Genomic DNA, 19,589 nt, shown 5'->3' on the forward strand with positions numbered 1-19,589 from the left:
TCTTCCAATAATCACTGAGTGGCTGCTCAGAGTTATCCAATAGATGTGATATGCTACATGCTATATACATGTTATAGCTTTTTTAATTTAAGGGCAAAGGCAATGAAAGCATGCACACCCTCTCTTACCCAGAACTCAAATTCAATACCATTAGTTCTTTCTTTCTTTCTGTCTCTCTTTCTGTGTCTCTTTCTTTCTTTCTTTCTTTCTTTCTTTCTTTCTTTCTTTCTTTCTGCCTTTCCATTCCTTACACATTGTATTTCCTTTCATGTTTTAGTATACTAACTAGGACATCCAATAATATTGATTAAGAACCTACTATGAGCAGGTAATCACTCACCTGTAATACCATCGTTGGGGAAGTCTAAGTGGGACTAAAAAAAAAAAGGGGGGGGGACTTAATAGAAGGAAGTTAGGGGGTCAGCACGAAGAGTTGCCATGCCTGACACCTGAGTTGATTCCTAGAGACCCCACAGTGGAAGGAGAGAAATGACTCCAAACAGTTCTCCTTTGACTTCCACATGTGTACCTCTGAATGCACACCCCACTACCGTCTTAGTTACTTTTCTATTGCTATGATAAAACACCACCGCTAAGCCGTCTTGTAATGAAAGCATCTAATTTGGGGCTTAGGACTTCAGAGAGTTAGAGTTCAAGACCATGATGGTGGCGAGCATGGCAGCAGGTGGTCAGGCATGGTGCTGAGCAGGTGCTGAGAGACAAAAAAATGCTGAGAGACATCTTGAGACAAAACCACCAAGCAGAGATAGAGATACACACTGGGGATGGCATGGGCTTTTAAAATCCCAGTCTGCATGGGTGGTGCCCACCTTCAGTCCCAGCACTCTGGAGGCAGAATTAGGTGGATCTCCGTGAGTTTGAGGCCAGTCTGGTCTACAGAATGAGTCCCAGGACAGCCTCCAAAGCTACACAGAGAAGCCTTGTCTTGAAAAAACCCCAAACAAAACAGATCCCTCAAAGCCCACCCCAGTGACACACCTCTGCTTGCAAGGCCACACCTTTTAACCCTTCCCTAACAATTCCACCATACGGGAACCAAGTATTCAACTATATGAGCCTATGGGGCTGCATTCTCATTCACACCACCACACCCCCAAATAAACAAAAGGTGATAAAAAAGGAAGTGAGGACATTGGGCTATTCCTTTAAAGAGATTATTCGGGACCAGGCCTGTGGCTCAGAAGGTGAGTGCTTGCCCAATATGCCTGAAGCATCTGGCTGAGCTCCCTATCCCCCCAAATAAAGGGCATCTGAAGGGAATGCTGGAACTCCCTCCCCTGCCTTCATCTTTCTGCTTCCTGTTCATGCCATGATGTTCTACTTCATTGTGGGTCCAAAGTAACACTTTATATCACTACGGATTGAAACCTATGAAAACATGAAACCAAATAACAATTTTTATTTTAATTTGAAAGACTAAAAATGTCACTTGGAAATAAAGGGGGCGGACATACAGAAATGGATCAGGACACAACGGACAGAGGGGTGAGCTGTAAATACAGCAGCTTACACCATATATCTTAGAGGATCAGTCTCCCGCACACACAGGCTTTGTAATATCAGACGGTCTATTTGTTCACAATGTTAAAGGGCATCTAGAAATAGCAACAGCAAGGGATTGAAAGTTGCCTGAAGAATGAGCACAGAAAGGCTGCATCCAAAGACGGCCTGCCACTCAGGAGGGTGGAGCCTTCCTGTTGACCACTGTCTTGCAAAAAGTGCAGAAAGGGGTGGGGTAGCATTAGTCTTCTGCTGTCACTCCTTCCACTGGGTCCTTTTGTCTTGTCTCATCCAGCTGTCTCTTTGTCTCTTCTTCCATCCTCTGAATGTCATCCATAGTCAGATCAACCCATTTATCGGACAACAGAACAGCTGCCCGTGAAAGTTTGTAAACAGACGCTTCTCTTGGTTATGTATAAAATTTTCCACTTTGTTCTGCAAGCCCCACCAATTGAACTTGACAGTAACCAGTTTGTATGCACACATACATGGGTAGCCTTTCCGATTTACAAGTTCTTGCTTCCAATTTGGGCCCAAAGGTCTCCGTCCTGTTTTGGCAGATTTAAATTTTGCTGGGTCTTCTTCTGCCTTGTAACCCTTGCTAAGTGCTTGGCTTCGATCAGCAATGGTCTATATTTACAGCTTCCAAATGTTTCCATGTCTCAGGCTCCAGCTTATGCACATTCTCCTGGGTGCCAAGATCTGGCTTGTGCCAGGTTTCAATTTTAATCAGAAAGTCTTTTTCCATGTACTCATTTGCAATAACAGTTCTGCAGTAAGGGTAGGCATTCCAGGCTTTCTCATGTATATTCAGGGCTCCTTCTGGGGCTAGCATTCGAACAAATGTGGGTACTTTGTAAGTGGTAGATCTTGTGTGTGTACTGGCCTTTCTCGCTGACATCCTTCTCATACGGCTCGTTCACCAAGACCTCCACACCTTCCCCACCACCAGTTTCATTTTTACTGGCTTCAGCCACGGCATACAGCTGCCCCGCTTGATAATCATCTACAGACACAGGCAGGATGACTCTGATTCGCAGACCTCTCACATCTTTCTTGCCTACTCCCTCGACCGTCTCTCCTCCAAGACTTGCTCATGCATCTAGTAAAACAGAAGCTTGAAAGATTTTAGTTCACGGAGAGAAAAAGTTTCCCACAGGCCTTGGCCCATTACAAGGAAGCTAGCCCCAACCCTGGGCACATCCTATGGTTTAGACAGAGGCAATTGCCAAGACAACCCTCTTTGGGTCACACCTGGCTGGCCAACAGACAATCAAGGACCTTCCAGGGTACATTCTGTGGTTTTTCCTTTATAAAAAAGCAGGTCACACCTGGGTGACCACTCTAACATGAGATCATACTTTGTAATTAATCACTTTGTGCCCCTTGCCTGTATGCTGATCTGCGGTTTTTTCCTATATAAGGAGCCTGTAACCCTTGCTAGGGTGTGCAGCTTTCCCGATATTGCTGACACCCGAATGTGCATTCGTTCAATAAACCCTCTTGCTTTTGCAGCTCTTGGTCTGGTTTCTGAGTCTTGGGGGCTCCTCAGGATCCTGAGGCCCTTAGGAGTCTGGGGGTCTTTCAAGCTAATAGCGAAGACTCATCATGATGAGGATTCAGATTCAAAGAATGTGGCCCCGGTAGTGTGCATCAGTGGGCTCAACTTCCAACATCAGCCCTCAAGGTCAAGGGCTGTGAAGGAGACAATTCCCCAGAGCCTTAATCAACCCTAGAGACTCAAGTGCCGACACCTCTGCTCTCTGAAGGATGTTACCACCAAATAATTTCATAAGCTGATTTGCCAATGTATTTTGTCACCACATTGTTATAGCTTGAATCTGTGATGTCCTCCAAAAAGCTCATGGGTTGAGGATTTTCAAAAATGTGTGGATCCAAGGTCTCTGACCTAATCAATGTTCTAATCCTTGATAGGTTTATAATATGGTGGTATAATATATAGGTTTATAATATGCTGGCCTCGAACTCACAGAAACCCACCTGCTTCTGCCTCCCTAGTGCAAGGATTAAAGGCGTGCACCATCAATGCCTGGCTAATATGGTGATATTATTGGAAGGTGGCAGAGAGTAGGAGTTGGGCCTGGTTGGAGTAAGTAGGTCAGTTTTTTGTTTTTTTGTTTTTTGTCATCCCGGCAGTTTCCTGGCTCTGCTCCCTAACTGGCATGAAGTCGATGGCTTTACTGCTCCATGCTCTGCCACCTGGATGTTCTATTGTGCCATAAGCCCAAAAAATAGTGGCTACTGGCCAAGGATGGAAACTTCTGGAATTCTAAGGCAGAATCTATTCTTTCTCTAAATTATTCTGGGTATTTGGTCACAGACGAAAAATCTAATGCAGCAATGGAAACAATAGGCCATGGATTTGAGGTTGGAAGACAATTTAGCTAGTAAAGTGCTTATCTTGCAGGCAACAGAGCTCTGAAGCTAGCTGGCCAGAGCTGCTCAGTCTCCAGCTCCAGGTTCAGTCAGAGATTCTGACTCAAAATGTAAGATAAACAGCAATAGAGAAGGGCACCAGACACCAACTTCTGCCTTTCACATGCATGCTTTTGCACTCTGGGCTCACACACACACACACACACACACAGAGAGAGAGAGAGAGAGAGAGAGAGAGAGAGAGAGAGAGAGAGAGAGAGAGAGAGAGAGAGACCACATGTACATATACATGCAAAAGGACAGAAATCATAGATCTTATTTTAAAATTAGTGTTAGCTTAAGATTTCTGTTGTTTTGTTAGAAGTCTATCTGCCTTTATTGCCACTACTGTCTAACTAATTAGATCTAATTTCTTTTTCTTTTAGATTTCATTTCTATTTACGTGTATGTATATGTCTATGTGAATGTTTGCTATGGGTGTGTAGGAGTCCACAGAGGCCAGAAGGCAAGAGGTGACTGCTCTGCAGCAGAATTACAAGTGTTTGTGAGCCATACACTGTGGGTGCTGGGAACTGAATTTTGTCTTCCAGAAGAACTAAAAGCATTCCTGACCTCTGAGTGATCTCTCTAGCCTGCTCCCTTTTAAATTATATTTTACTTTTAAAAATTTTTATTTGTGTGTGTGTATGTGTGTGTGTGTGTGTGTGTGTGTGTGTGTGTGTTTATGATTGTATGCCAAGTGTGTATGGAAAAGGGGCCAGGGAAAAGACACCCTGACTTGACCCAGAGTGCCCGAGACTTGGAAATTTTTGCCCCAGTGACTCAGGTTTAATGTCCAAACAATATGTCTGGTCATACTATACTTTTCCACTACCTCACTGTACACGTGCCAAAAAGCCTGACAGAGCCCACCCTCTCTGCACAACCCTCTGCTGTCTCTCTTCCAGTTCAGAGGCAGCCACCACCTTGTGTTTCTCCCCCAATAAATCTCTTGTGTGAGGTTTGTTGCATGGTGTGACTTTGTGATATTTCTTGGCTCCTAATTGCTAAGATACCTTTGTAAGCATTGCAGCTCTGAGGGGGATGTTTCCCCAGTGGAGAACCAGTTATTTAAGAGTCTGTTTTTTCCTCCAGTGATTATTTTTAGTGTCATTGTCAAATCAAGTGGGTATAACTTGTGTAGGTTTATGTTTGGGTCTTCTATTGTATTCCACTAACCAATACGTCTGTTTTTTATGTAGGACTAAGGCTATTTTTTTTATTACTATGGCTTTGTATATAGCTTGAAATCAGGTATAATGATATCTCTAGCATTAGTTTTCTGCTTAGTATTTCTTGGCTATTCAAGACCTTTTGTACTTTCAAATGAATTGTAAGATTGTTTCTTCTTTGTTGGTAAAAATGATGTTAGTATTTTGATGGGTGTTGCATCTAATCTATAGATTGTTTTTTTTGGTAAGATAGTCATTATCACAATATTGATTCTTCCAATCTAAAGCATGGGAAGGCCTTTCTGTCATCTTCAAGGTCTCTCTTTGTTATTGTTGTTTTAATTTATTATTCATTTTTGTTTAATGTGCATTGGTGTTTTGCTTGCATGTGTGTCTACATGAGGGAGTTAGATCTACTGGAACTTGAATTTCAGATAGTTGTGAGCTGCCATGTGGGAGCTGGGAATTGAACCCTAGTCCTCTGGAAGAGCAGCCAGTACTCTTAACCACTAAGCCATCTCTCCAGTGCCCTATTTTGGTTTTTCAAAGTTTTCATTCAAGAAGTTGTTTACTCCCTTGGTTAGGATTATTTCAAAGGCCCTTTTCTTAAGTCAGTATTACACGTGTATATAGGAAGGCTATAGGATTTTTTTTTTTTTTAGAACAACTCAGCAAAATAAAATTCCGGTTTACTGTTGGACATTGTTTCACACATACATCAAACAGGCCAAAAAAATAAAACAGCAACTTCATAGACAAAAAAAAAAAAAAGAAAAAAAGAAACTTTTTATCTTTGGCCTTTTTAACCATCTCATACAAACCAACTACTTATAGTACAGCTAGGTACATACACAAAAAAAGTTACTGGAATGCTCGGAATAAGACTGTTTTTTTTGTTGTTTTTGTTTTTTTTACAAGGTTTCTTTTTCTCCTTTGAGATTATAATGAACATGGTCACACCACAAGTAAGGTCAGAAGTAGGACAGAAAACGCTCTGAAGGCTGGTTTGGTCACCCGTTATCATTAAAAATGGCTGACTCCCTAACAATATGCACAAAAATATAAAATGTAAATAAAAAATACAAACAAATTTTCCTTTTAAAGTATTTTTAAGAAAAAAAGCAGGGCCTTGGAAGTTTTGGTTCTTTTTCCCTCCCCTGTTGCAAATTCATGGTGTGGATTTGGTGGGGTGGTAGAGAGCGCATGTCATCTGAGACGGGAAGTGGAGGGTGAATAGGTCACGGTGGCCTTAAGTTTAGCTTTTCCTTTCTGCTGTCTAGTCATCCTCATCGGTCTTCTGCTTCTTGGTGTCAGCATCATCAAACTCATCATCTTCAGCTACCAGCTTGCCCGTAGGAGCCTCAGCTTCCTCATCTTCATCTCCATCCTCTTCCTCACCGTCGCCTTCTTCCTCCTCTTCCTCTTCCTCCCCACCTTCTTCCTCTTCTTCATCTACCTCATTGTCAGCCTCCTGCTCCCCATTTTCCTCATTAGCATTTCCATTGGCAGGTGCGTCTCTTCCATTCTCTGCCTCCTCCACAACTTCCTTCTTCTCCTTCAAGTCCTTGGTGGTGATCTCGGAGCTGGTGTCCACGGCCGCGTCTGACGTGGTGGGGCGCCGGTGATGTGCTGCAGCGAGCGCGAGCAGGACCCTGGAACAATGCAAAAGTGGCTTTTCAGAGCAGCCAGTGGGGCGGAAGGCTATAGGATTTTGCACATTGATTTTATATAATGCCACTTTACTCAAAGTGCTTATCAGTTCTAAGAGTTTTCTTATGGAGCTCCCCCTTTTTTTAATTTGTGTTTTTGAGACAAGGTCTCTCTGCAAAGTCCTGGCTGTCTTGAAACTCACTCCATAGAACAGACTGGTCTTGAACTCACAGAGAGCCACCTGCCTTTATCTCCTTGCCTACTTTGGGTTTAAAGTCTATTTGACAGAGTTTGGAACAGACTCCTGATTATCTCATAGTTCAATTTTTTAAAGATATGTTTCAGTTGTAAGCCAGGCATTGGTGGCGCACGCCTTTAATCCCAGTACTCGGAGGCAGAGGCAGGTGGATCTCTGTGAGTTTGAGACCAGCCTGGTATACAAGAGTTAGTTCCAGTACAGCCTCCAAAGCCACAAAGAAACCCCGTCTCCAAAAACCAAATCTCTCTCTCTCTCTCTCTCTCTCTCTCTCTCTCTCTCTATCTATCTATCTATAATTCCAGTTGTTTATGTTGGGGTGTTTCTTGGACACAACAAATAGGTGCATCTTGCCTTTTAATCCAATTAATTGGTCTGTATCTTTTGATTAAAGCATTGAGGACATAATATTCAAAGTTATTATTGAAAGGTATGTATTAATCCTGTCACTGTTGGTTTTGTAGTGTTTGGTGTTTTCCTGTTCTCTGGCTTGACTAGTAAAGAGTGGTTTATTTTTCCCTGTGCCTTCACAGATGTATCTGTCTTTCTATTCTGCCTGAAGAATTTATAGAGCTGACTTAGTGGTCATGAGTTACTTAAGCCTGTATTTATCGTGGAAATGTTTTCTTTTACCTTCAGTTATGTCAGATAGCATTGTGTTGGCAGCTGGTGTCTCAGAATTTGAAAAACATCATTCCAGGCCCTTCTAACTTTAAGTTTCTGTCCTGGTTAGCTTTGGGGGTTTTTGTTGTTGTTTGTTTTTTGTCAACTTGACACAATCTACAGTTGTTGTTCTTTGCTGCTGCTTAGGGAGATGAAACATGATCCACCACACTCAACAAACACATAAGGAGTTTATTGGGAAAGGGAGTGAAGGGAGGGGTAGGTGTTAACTGATCGGGAGAGAACAGGCAGGAGGCACTTGCTTAAAAAGGGAAAGGGAGTGGTTTGGAAGGAGGCCAGAAGTTGGGGCCTTCGAAACTGGAGTCTTGGAGCTGCTGTTGCCCAGCACCACATGGCTTCTTCATGCAGAGTCCTTATGCAGCTACTTAATACATGCATACATGACGTAGCAATGCAACCTTGGACAGCCTTTGAGCTGTCAGGGTGGAGCTATCACCTGTCAAAGATAGATCCCCAGGGCAAGGGAAGGTCACCCGGAGAAGGGCAATCCCAAGGTGGGGAGAGAGCCTGAGGATTAGAGAGTCCCTGAGACAAGGAAAGGTTCCCTAAGGAGAAGAAGGCCCAGGCCCAGGAGAGGGCTGGCTCAGAGTGACAGGCAGGCACTGAGGAGAAACCACCAGGGCAGGAGGAGAGGAGTTGGGAGCAGGAACAGGGTCAGGTTGCCCAAGACCCAGGGAGAGGGAGAAGCCAGGATACCAACAGAGGGGCTTATATAGGGCCTCTTAGGGGCAGAATTTTCCCAGAGAGAAGTTTTTCTGCTCAGGGATTGGTTACTTTTCCTGTATCTTTCACTGGTCTATTTTGTCCCTTTGACTCTAGTTTTAGGGCCAGGGTGTATTTGTTTCACTGGCTCTGATTCTAGGAACAAAGCGTTAGGATAAAGTTGGAGGGGGACCATGGCAGATTCCATGGCAGGTGAGGTGACTGAGGGGAACGGACAAACACGCCAGGCAGACAGAGCTTAAATGAGAAATTTTATTAGTAAGGGGAGAGAGAGGGTAGGAAAGAGAAAAGGGGTAAAGAGAGACAGAGAGAGGACCGAAGAGAAGAAGGAGACAGGAAAAGTCCTGTCTGCCCCAGGGGAACAGTGGGAAGAGAGAGCAGGAAGAGAGCTGGAAAAGAGCAGACAGAGAAGAGAGCAGGGAGTGAGAAGAGCCGGAAGACAGCAAAGAGAATGTGAGTGGGCAGAGGTCTTTCTTTTAAAGGGGTCCTTTGCACCTGCGTGCAGATTAGTACTCATGGAACCCTGGGCTGACCAGGGTACTGCCTGAGTGCGTTCTGCCAGGTGACAGGGGCAGGCCGGCATAATGCCTGAATCCTTATACAAAGTGTGTTTCTTTGGCACTGCATTCAAAGCCAGGATGTTTTTTTTTTTGAGTTTAGGTCCAGGGATAAAGTGTTACTTTCATTGGCTCTGGGTTTAGAGTCAGACTGCTCAGGGATTGGTTGGTTTCATGTATCAGTTGGTCAGGGGCAGAGTTGGCTCTGGTGTCAAGGCCAAAGTGGGTTTCTTTGGCTGGCCCTTTTACCCTACATAAGTAAACCCCCTAGTTGCTTTTGGTCGTGGTGTTTAGCCGTGGAAAGCAAATCAAAACAGTTTCTGTGGAGAAATCTGTTATTGTGACAGGCCTGCCTTCTATGTTACTTGGTGTTTCTCTCTTACCACTTTTAGTATATTTTCATTGTTCTAATATTTGCTAGTTTAATTATAATAGGATGCAGGAACTTTTTTCTGGTCTTGTCTCCTTGGTGTTTCAAATGCCTCCTCATCTATGTAATCTCCTTCCCTAATTTAGAGAAGATTTATGCTATGATTTCATTGAAAATGTTTTCTATGCCTTTGTAATGGAATTATTAACCTTCTTTATGCTCACAGTATTCAATTTGATCTTTTCATAGTGTCCCAACTATTATGCTCACAAGTCTTCAATTTGACTTTTCATAGTGTTCCAACTATCTTGAAAGTCTAGGCCATACTTACTAATTCATCTTTGTCTTTGTTGGAATGATACAATTCCTCCTAAACATTTTCAAGCTCAGATATTCTTTCTTCCTTTCATTCATTCTGTTGGTGAGGCTTTCCACAGAATGTTTTAATCTGATTTATATTTTTCATTTTCAGTAGTTACACAAGGCTTTTCTTTGGTATTCTTACCTCTTTATTGGATTTTTATTTCATATCTTGTATCAACATCCTTATTGCATTCAACTGTTTGTATTCTCCTGAGAGTCTTTCAAGAGTTTAATTTCTCATTTGGTTTCTTTGAACTTATTTATAATTATTAATTTTAGTTCATTTTACCTAATTCACTGTCACTAGAATTAAATAAACTACTGATGGATTAGTAATTTTCAGAGGAGTTAGGTTGACTTGGTTTTTCATATTATTTGTGTTTTTATACTGGGGCATGAACATCTGGAGTTAGACCATTGGTTGAATTCATTTATTATTTAACTAGATACTAGGCTGTTGTTACCTAGAAGGAAGGGTGTGGCTAGAACCTTGATATACACACCAACAATGCATCCCTCCATACCCTCAATGGATACTGGGTGATAGAAGAGTGGGAGCCTCTCAGACACAGAATCTTCACCAGGTGACAGGTGGGAGTAAAATTTCAAAGACATGCTGATTTTACTGGAGTTTGTGACAGGACTTCAGTCTCCTGGGCCCACTGTTCTCACTCACCTAGGTGAGTGATATTAAATGCCATGGAGGGCCAGTGAGATGGCTTGGTAAGTAAGAGCCCCTGAGGACAATGCCTGGGACTCACATAGTGTAATGAAAGAACTGACTCCTGCAAGTTGTCTTCTTGTCTTCGTGTAAGCATACTTACACACATATACCCCCCCACATATATACATACATACATGTAAACAGGTATGGAAACAGTAATTCTGCCCGATAGTGTTGAATTAGATAATGAAAGAGAATGAACTGAAAGTAGAATGGTTGTGAATGTTGAATCCTAGCCCTACATTCTTTTGTATTTAGTGAGTGAAGACCAGTCATGTAACATCAGTAAGTCAGCTTGTTTATCTCTAAAATTAGGATTGACATAATGGGCTTGGAGTGTGAATTCATTAAGATTTTTTCAGAAGCAAGTAACATAAATCCCAACTCAGATTAGCTTAAACCATAAAGAAATACATTAGCTTACATGATTGGAGACCTGGATAGAGGAAGGCTGAATCAGTTCAGGATCTCTGTCTTGCAGTCACTGTTTTCTAACTCTATTGCTCTTCTCCATGCTCACACAGTAATAGTAGTAGGGCTGCAGTGGTCCCAGACTCATGCAGGTGCAAGCTCATGTCTGGATAAAGAGGGAGTGTGTTTCCCGTAGGCTTGTCTTTGAGGGAGAATTTTCCTCAGAAGCTTTTGCACACTCTTAATTGGGTGATATTGGTCCAGGTGTCATAAAACACTCTTTTCTGCATAACTAAAAGTTATATAATTAGTTCTGTTCAAGGAGCTGAAAAAAGTCAGGGTTTTGTTCAGGAAAGGAGTCAAAGAAAAAAGTGGATATTGGATAGGTACCTAACCAATGTATACTGTAAGTGATAATGATCATTCAGTAAATAGCAGCCATAGATATAATGTCATAATAAGCCTTTAAAGGCATGACTTCTTGTTCACTCTATTCTAAAAAGTGATTAGTTTTCACTGAAAAGTAATATTTACAAGGCACAGGAACAGAAAGGCTTGTCATAGGGTTTTCACTTATACCTTTCTGATAGCTTTACTACTTTGAGGTTGATGTTTGTGATGGTTAGGTTGTTTGTTTGCTTGTTGTTTTGTCAACTTGACACAAGCTAGGTCATTTGGGAAGAAGGACACTCAGTTGAGAAGATGCCTGTAAGTACTAGGGCTTACTTACTGAACCAAGGTCTCCTGATATGCTCAGTGGGAATTAAAATCAGACTGTATTGGAGGGGGTCTCAGCAACACTGAGGCTGAGACAAGTTTATTGTAAGCAATCAGACCTTTTTTTTTTTTTTTTTGGTTTTTTGAGACAGGGTTTCTCTGTGTAGCTTTGGAGCCTATCCTGGCACTTGCTCTGGAGACCTGGTTGGCCTTGAACTCACAGAGATCCGCCTGCCTCTGCCTCCTGAGTGCTGGGATTAAAGGTGTACGCCACCAATGCCTGTCGCAATCAGACCTTTTATACCCTTATCAGAAACAGAGTACAATGGTGGTTGCCAGGGAGAACACATTGTAGTTGCCAGAATACAATGATGTTTGCAAGCCATACAGGGTACACAAGATTAATATCTAAGACTAATTGTCCTGCCAAGCTTCTATGTTTCTTGCTGACTTCTAGGGAATGCAAAGATACACAGGTGGCCTGAATGTGCCACTACCTGAGATAGTGCCTTGGTTTCTCAGGAGCTGGAAGACACACAGTGCCCCAGAACTCACGGACTTAATGGGGGATGTCCTTCTGTATACATGTTTCTTTTATTGGTTGATGAATAAAACACTGTTTGGCCAATAACCAGTAGACACAGGAAGATAGGCCGGACTAGGAGATGAGAATTCTGGGAAAGGTAGTAAAAGAGAGGTGCCACAAGAGACGCCATGAAGGGCCCAGGAGGATAGAACATACCAGGCATTCTCGGGTAATATAAGACCATGTAGAAATACATAGGTTAATAATTAAGACAGAGCTGGGCAATAAGAAGCCCTAGCCATTGGCCAATAGTTTAATAATTAATATAGCATCTCTGTGTGTTCATTTGGGGCTGAAGTGGCAAGACCTGGTGGACAAGAGAACCACCAGCAACGTGGACTCTAACTTGAAAAACCTTTGATGTGTGCCTCTTCAGGCATCTAGACCAGACCAACTCCATGATTCCAAAGAAATGCCCCCATCAGACTGACCTGCAAGCATGCCTGTAGGGTATTTTCTTGATTGATAATTGATGTAGGAAGGCCCAGCCCACTGTGGATGATGCCACCCCTGAGCAGATGGTCCTGAAGTGTATAAAAAAGCAGGCTGTACTGGGTGATGTTTTGTGTCAACTTATCATAAGCTATAGAGTCATCAGAGGAAGGAGCCTCAGCTGAGGAAATGCCTCCTTGAGACCCAGCTATAAAAATTTTCTCATTTAGTGATCAATGGGGGAGGGTCCAGCCCATGGTAGATGGATGGTACCATCCCTGGGCTGTTAGTCCTGGGTTCTACGAGAAGCAGGCTGAGCTAGCCAGTAGGCAGCACCCTTCGGTGGCCTCTGCATCAGCTTCTGCCTCCGGGATTCTGCCCTGTTTGAGTTCCTTTTCTGACTTCCTTCAGTGATGAACAGCAATGCTGAAGTGTGAGCCAAATAAACCCTTTATTCCCCAAATTGCTTTTTCATCATAATGTTTCATTGAAGCAATAGAAACCCCAAGACACAGGCTGAACAAGTCAGTAGTAAATGGCATTCCTCCACGGTCTTGAGAATTCATTACAAATACACAAGAGCATCAGAGTGCTTGGCTTATTAACTAATTTAAATTCTAAAACAACTTTGGTTGAAATAAGTATAAAAGAAATGTTTTTTGGAGAATATGGTTGCTCACTGATGGAAATCTGAATTGTAAAAGATGCAGGACAAAGGAACTGAGGAAGCAGGGACCATAGCTAACATGAACCACAGGGTAATGCTAGCATCAGTAGCACGGGTCTCTCCAACACCACAGATGCCCCTACCACCGAAGCCAACTCTGGATACTGTGTTCCTGCTGGATGCACATGTTAAAGACAGCTGGAAGACTTGCATGGTTGTAACTCTTGGCAGTGGGATGATTGTTTCAGTGATTCTGGAAGCTCCATTGGAGAAACTGAAATGTAACATCAGTGAAATAGCAAATGCAGGAGAGAAGACAGTAATAGGTTGGGGAGAGGGGAAGACCGTGAGTTCAATCCAAGATACATTGAAGGTCAAAGGTATCCAGGGGCTCAGAAGTTTATACATGGAACACAGGATATATGTTAGGTGCATTCAAGTATAAGTTAAAATTAATGCTTAGCTATGTACTATCATAAATCTAACATAAGGTTTATAAGGAGTATACGAAGTACTTCATTATGTTATCTCATTTAACATTAAAATAGAATGAAGTACATGATATTCCTTTATCTTACAGCTGAGGAAACTGGCATCAAGAGTTTAAGCAATGCTCAAACTCACTCAGTTCGCTACTGTCAAAGAAATACCTGCGTATCTGCCTGGGAAGGTTTGGGCAAACATCACTGCATCATTATAAAGAAAAAAAATTACAGTAGCAGGAGGCTGAGGCAGGAGGACCATGGAGGAAAATGAGATAAATCTGAGCTACATAGTCTCAAAAACAAAACAAAAAGAAATAGTCAAGTTAATGGGAAATGAATAAGTTGTAGCTCATAAAAATTGTGTCATCGATAAACTTTGTAGTTATCAGTATGGTTAGTCTAGAAAAATTAACAGGCAAAACAATTTCAGAATGTGACACACAGCATATCATTTATGGGAAACATATATGCTATGCAAAAAAGTAGTACTATTCATTAAGGAAAAAACACAGCATGCATATCAAATTAATGGCAGTAGCTGCTGAATAATATTTCACTGCATGTGATATGCCACGTTTTGTTTATCCATTCAGCAATCAGTGAACGTTTGAGCTGTACTTAGCTTTGGCCTAGAGTGAATAATGCTGCTTACATTCTGGGACAAGATAATTTTGTTTTTTCTTTGACACACACTATCACTCTATAACTCAGGCTGGCCTTGAAATCACATAGGTCTCTAGCTCAGCCTTGTGAGTGCTATGGTTATATGTGTGAGCCTCAATGACCAACTGCGGAGGCCTATTTTTATGTAGACATGTTTGAATTTGAGAGAGGAGTGGAATAGCAGGGACAGTGAACGAGGAAGTTCCAGGGGCCCACACACAGTAAACAAGGGTTTCACTTTGAAGCCACACAGCCCTCAACCCCTGTATTTAGCCTTTTAAGCTTCTGGACTGTTTTCCACCATTTTTACATTCCTATTAGCAGTGTCTAAGGGTTCTGATTTCTCCAACACTTTATTATCTTTTTATTATACCACTCTAGTTTCTGTGAAGTTTCAATGACTTGGCTTGCACTTTCCTGGTAGCTAATGATTTTGTGTCTTTTTGTATGATGACTGGCAGTTTTATGTATTGTTTTGAATCATTTTAATATTTATTCTGTTGGAATTGGTTTGTCTATTATTATTCGGCTTCTTTTATACAGTGTCTGTTTCTTTTGTGGTACTCGGGCCTTCAGCACACTGCGCAGGTGCTCTTCTAATGAATTACCACACCCTGTATCCCTCCTACCCCATTCCCCTCCCCCCCTTTTTTTTTTGTTTTTTCGAGACAGGGTTTCTCTGTGTAGTTTTGGAGCCTATCCTGGCACTTGCTCTGGAGACCAGGGTGGCCTCGAACTCACAGAGATCCGCCTGCCTCTGTCTCCTGAGTGCTGGGATTAAAGGCGTGCGCCACCAGCGACCAGCTTTACCCCATCCCCTTTGAGGCAAGGTATTGTCAGATTATTTAGCATGGAACTGAATTTTGTAGCAGGCAGGACTGGAGCTTGTGATTCTCCTTCCTCAGCTTCCCAAGCTGAGAGTGTGCGTTACTGGGACTAGCTCATGCTGGGTCTTTTTGTTTAAGATGCTACAGATTACATTCAGGACCTTGCACTCTAAGCAACCATTCCACCACTGAAGGGCATCCTCTGCCCATCATACAGTTTTAAATATTGCTACTTGTGACAGCCTTTCTGATCTTTGGGGCTGATTGTAGTGGAAGTCTGGAGCATAGGAAAAATAAATAAATGTTACCTTTCAGTGAGAAGTATAGTTTTATCTTTTGTTTGTAATATATAAACAGCATTAATTAGATGTTCTCACAGTTCTGCAGGCTGGAAAGCACAAGATCAAGGTGCCAGCAAGTTGAGTCATCTGGTGAGGGTGTCTTTCTGCTCCAAGATGCTACCTTGATGATTCATGGTGGAGAGGGAGGGAACACCTTACCCTCTCATAAGGAAAAGCAGGAGGCTAAGACCTGACGAATTCATGGTCTCATATCTCTGATTAGCTCTTGCCTCAGAACAACCAGTGGCACATCTAACTTTTGTAACTAACACTTGAATCATCGTGTAGAGCCACAGCCATGCAGCACACATACTTCAGCCAATCACTGAGCACTTGTAGGACTGAGGTCCAATAAGATTATATAATCTAGGCACACCAGAGCCACCTTTAAGCCCATTTTGATGTTTGCACAGTGAGAAGTAATCTAACGATACATTTCTTAGAACCTATTTCCACTGTTAGAGGATGAGCGATTGTAACTACTTATCAGCTAAGCTGCCTATAATTTTCTTAAGAGTTTGCTTCGTGGGGCTGGAGAGATGACTTCGTAGTTAAGAGCACTGGCTGCTATTCCAGAGGACCCAGATTTAATTCCCAGCACCCAAATGGCAGTTCACAACTGTCTGTAACTCTAGCTCCAGGGGATCTAGAATCGTCACGTAGACATGCAGGCAAAACACCAATGCACATAAAATAAAAACAAGTTATTTTTTTTAAAAAAGAGTTTGCTTTGTGTTTCAGTGTCTGAGAACTTACTAATCCAATTATGTGTGTGTCTGTATCTGCAAGACTTTTTGAAAAATCATAATATTTTGGTATATCTCTCAAACATGAATACTTAAGTCTACTTTTTAAAAGGGTAGAGTCTAAGCCAATTCAATCAATCCCATTTAAAAAACTGAATAAACCATGTGTAAAATTGGAGAGAGATGTTTTCCTCATTTCATGTTGGGGAAACTGGGAGCAAAGATATGGTGCCATTTGAAGCTGACCAGAAACAGCAGATCTGTTGCCAAATGAAACAGTACAAGTATCACACCTGTTACTTAATTAAACAGCATAAAGAAGCTTAGAAAATGTCCCTTTTCTTAAGTCCAAAAAATTACTTAGAATCCCAAACAAAAACAAATCATTAAAACCAACCAACCAAGTAACCAACAAAAGACCAAGACCGATATATTTGCAAATATAAAATATCAAGACCTAAAACAATGCCTAGCCCATAGAAGTGGCCTGTAAATCATTTTAAAATACTGAATGAGTGAATCAACATACAGAGTACATATCTTTCAGGAAGTGTTAGGAAGTAAACATCATTAGGCAGAGAAAAGCACAAAACCAGTCTTGGGCAAAAGTTAGTATATATTAATTTGGGAATTACAGAAGGGAATAAATACAGCACCAGGAATTCATGTTGCAATGAACTCTTAGTTGGCTAAGTAGGGTTTTATAAATGGTAAATGATAAACTATGGTAAGTACTGATTGGGCATAAAGAATCTTCCAGAGTTGTTGGAGTGTTGATTCTTGACTAGCAGGGCACTGTGTGTTAAAGTACAGAGTGCTTCAGAGTAATTCCAGAAAGAGGATTAGGGGCTGGAATGCACAATAACTCTAAAGGATAGGCGAGTTCATCATTAAGAATGAAGACACTGAATTTCCCAGGGCATCTTACTCCTAAGAAGTCACACAAACATGACAGACACATATAAAAATGGGGGCAATACCAAAAAAAAAGGAGTACAAAGAGGGAGGTGAATTATAGTGAAATTTTAATTTTTGAATACTCATTTATACATTATTTTTAAAATAATACTTAAAGCCAATGTAAGTGGATAATGAGATTATTCTGAGTATATGCTAAGCTCTTGGAGATTTGTTCTATGTACACTGGAGGGTGAATGTCATTATTTTGTTCTTTGGGCTTCCAGGAAACAATTATCCAATGCTACTGAAGTTTTAATGAAAGAATCACTCTGGGGCTCATTAAAAGTACAACAGTAGATCATGTACTTTCAAGTCATTAATAAGTTGCTTTCGTGATCATTACAGGCAGTTAGTATCCCTTCTGGGACACCCTCATTATGAGACATTTGGGATACCTCGTGTTCTCATAAATGAATACCCCAGGCAGGAGGCCAAGAGGGTCCTCTTACAAAGCCATTTTGAGAAGTTGCAGGTCAAGTTTTGTTGCACTCTAGGGTAGAGAAAGGCTGCCTTTGTTCTCAATCGTGTCCCTGTGGGAAAGATGGCTCTGCCTAGTGGGAGCTCCTTTTCAAAGACTGTTTAGGGAAGGAGTTGTCAATACTACTTTCTCGATTATAAATGGAACTATTGACTAGTCTGTGTGTAATGTCTGGGGTTTGCTTTAAATACCACAAAGCAAACAACACTCTTACAACAAACTAAAACCATAATACTGAAGGGGATAAATTAAATAAGATTGCAAAATGTTGATAATTTTGAGACAGGGAGTCATGTCAATGTAATTTTTGAGGTATACAGAACATTCATTATACTACCTTTATGTATACTTAATAATTCCAATTAAAACTATTATATAGCTATATAAAAAGAAATTTTCATCTATGGGTTAAATTAGTTAATGCTCTCTATATTTATGGGTTCTTCAGTTATAAGTTAACAGAAATTCCTATGCATATTAGCTCTAGCAATAAATGGAGTGCATAGAATTCATGTAGCTGCAAAGTCCAGGGCAGGCATAGGCCTCAAGAGATGCTTGACCCTACAGCTCAATGATGTAGCAAGGACTGAATTTCTGTCATTTGCTCTTCCTTCCATGACATTGATTTTATAGTAAAGCTTATATCTCCTAGCTTCAAGAAGACTGTCACTGGTTGCTGGGCTATTTACGTGTATTATATGGCATGAGCTGGATTTGTTCCAGTATTTCTAATGAAAGTCTGGGAGGCAACAATTTAAGCCACATGCCTAGACCAAAAGCACTCTTTCTTAAACTGTGAATCACAACCCTACATGGGATTAATGAAAACCACTAGTTCTAAAGTTTATGTGCAAAGGCAAAAGACCAGAATATTGAAGAAAGTTGGATGGCTGATATCTTTGAAAAAAATTAACTCAAAATGAATCACAGGCCTAAATACAAATCACAGAACTCCTAGAAGATATGAGAATAATCTAAATTAAATTAAAAACTGTTCTCTTAGTCAGATGGTGGTGGCGCATGCCTTTAATCCCAGCACTCAGGAGGCAGAGGCAGGCTGATTTCTGTGAGTTGGAGGCCAGCCTGGTTTAAAAAGCTACACAGAGAAATCATGTCTTGCAAAACCAAATCCAAACCAAACCAAACCAAACCAAACCAAACCAACCAAACAAAAAACTGTTCACTTGTGGTTGGGGAAATGGCAAAGTTGTGAAAGTGCTTGCTACACAAGCATGAACTAGTACCCATGTAAAAAGTCGGGAATGACAGCACACTTTTTGTTATTATTGGTTTTTTTTTTCCCCCACAGGGCCTTTCTTAGTAGCACTGGCTGTCCTGGAACTCCCTAGGTAGACCAGGCTTGCCTCAAACTCACAGAGATCTGACTGCCTCCCACCCCACCCCACCCCATATACTGGGATTCAAGGTGTGTGGCACCACCTGCCTGGCTATGGAAGCACTTAACCCCAGCACTGGGGAGGCAAAAAAAGGCAGTCCCTGGGGCTTGCTGGTTAACCAGTGTAGCTCCATTGATGAGCTCCAGGCTCAATAAGAGACTCAAAAAAAAAAAAAAAAAAAAAAAAAAAAAAAAAAAAAAAAAAAAAAAAAAAAAAAAAAAAACAAGGTAGATGGCTCAGAGGTTAAGAGCACTGGCTGCTCTTCCAAAGGTCCTGAGTTCAATTCCCAGCAACCACATGATGGCTCACAACCATCTAAAATGAGATCTGACGCCCTCTTCTGGTGTGCAGGAACACAGGCAGACAGAACACTGTATACATAATAAATAAATAAATCTTTTAAAAAGAAACAAGGTAGAGAGT

The 19,589-nt window shown here is 41.5% G+C and overlaps 1 protein-coding gene and 1 pseudogene across 1 annotated transcript in view; both read right to left on the bottom strand.

Moving 5' to 3' along the window:
- Positions 1–1,520: 1,520 nt before the first annotated feature.
- Positions 1,521–2,397, bottom strand: LOC100770649 (annotated as a pseudogene).
- Positions 2,398–6,016: 3,619 nt separating this feature from the next.
- Positions 6,017–19,589, bottom strand: part of LOC113836540 (prothymosin alpha-like) — a 30,263-nt gene continuing 16,690 nt past the window's right edge. The window contains exon 3 of the mRNA XM_027423992.2: positions 6,017–6,781. Coding sequence (XP_027279793.1) covers positions 6,406–6,781 — 376 coding nt within the window. The 3' untranslated portion in view covers positions 6,017–6,405. The remainder of the gene's footprint in view (positions 6,782–19,589) is intronic.

The sequence above is a fragment of the Cricetulus griseus genome, chromosome 7 (assembly GCF_003668045.3).
Source record: "Cricetulus griseus strain 17A/GY chromosome 7, alternate assembly CriGri-PICRH-1.0, whole genome shotgun sequence".
NCBI classification, from domain to species: domain Eukaryota; kingdom Metazoa; phylum Chordata; class Mammalia; order Rodentia; family Cricetidae; genus Cricetulus; species Cricetulus griseus.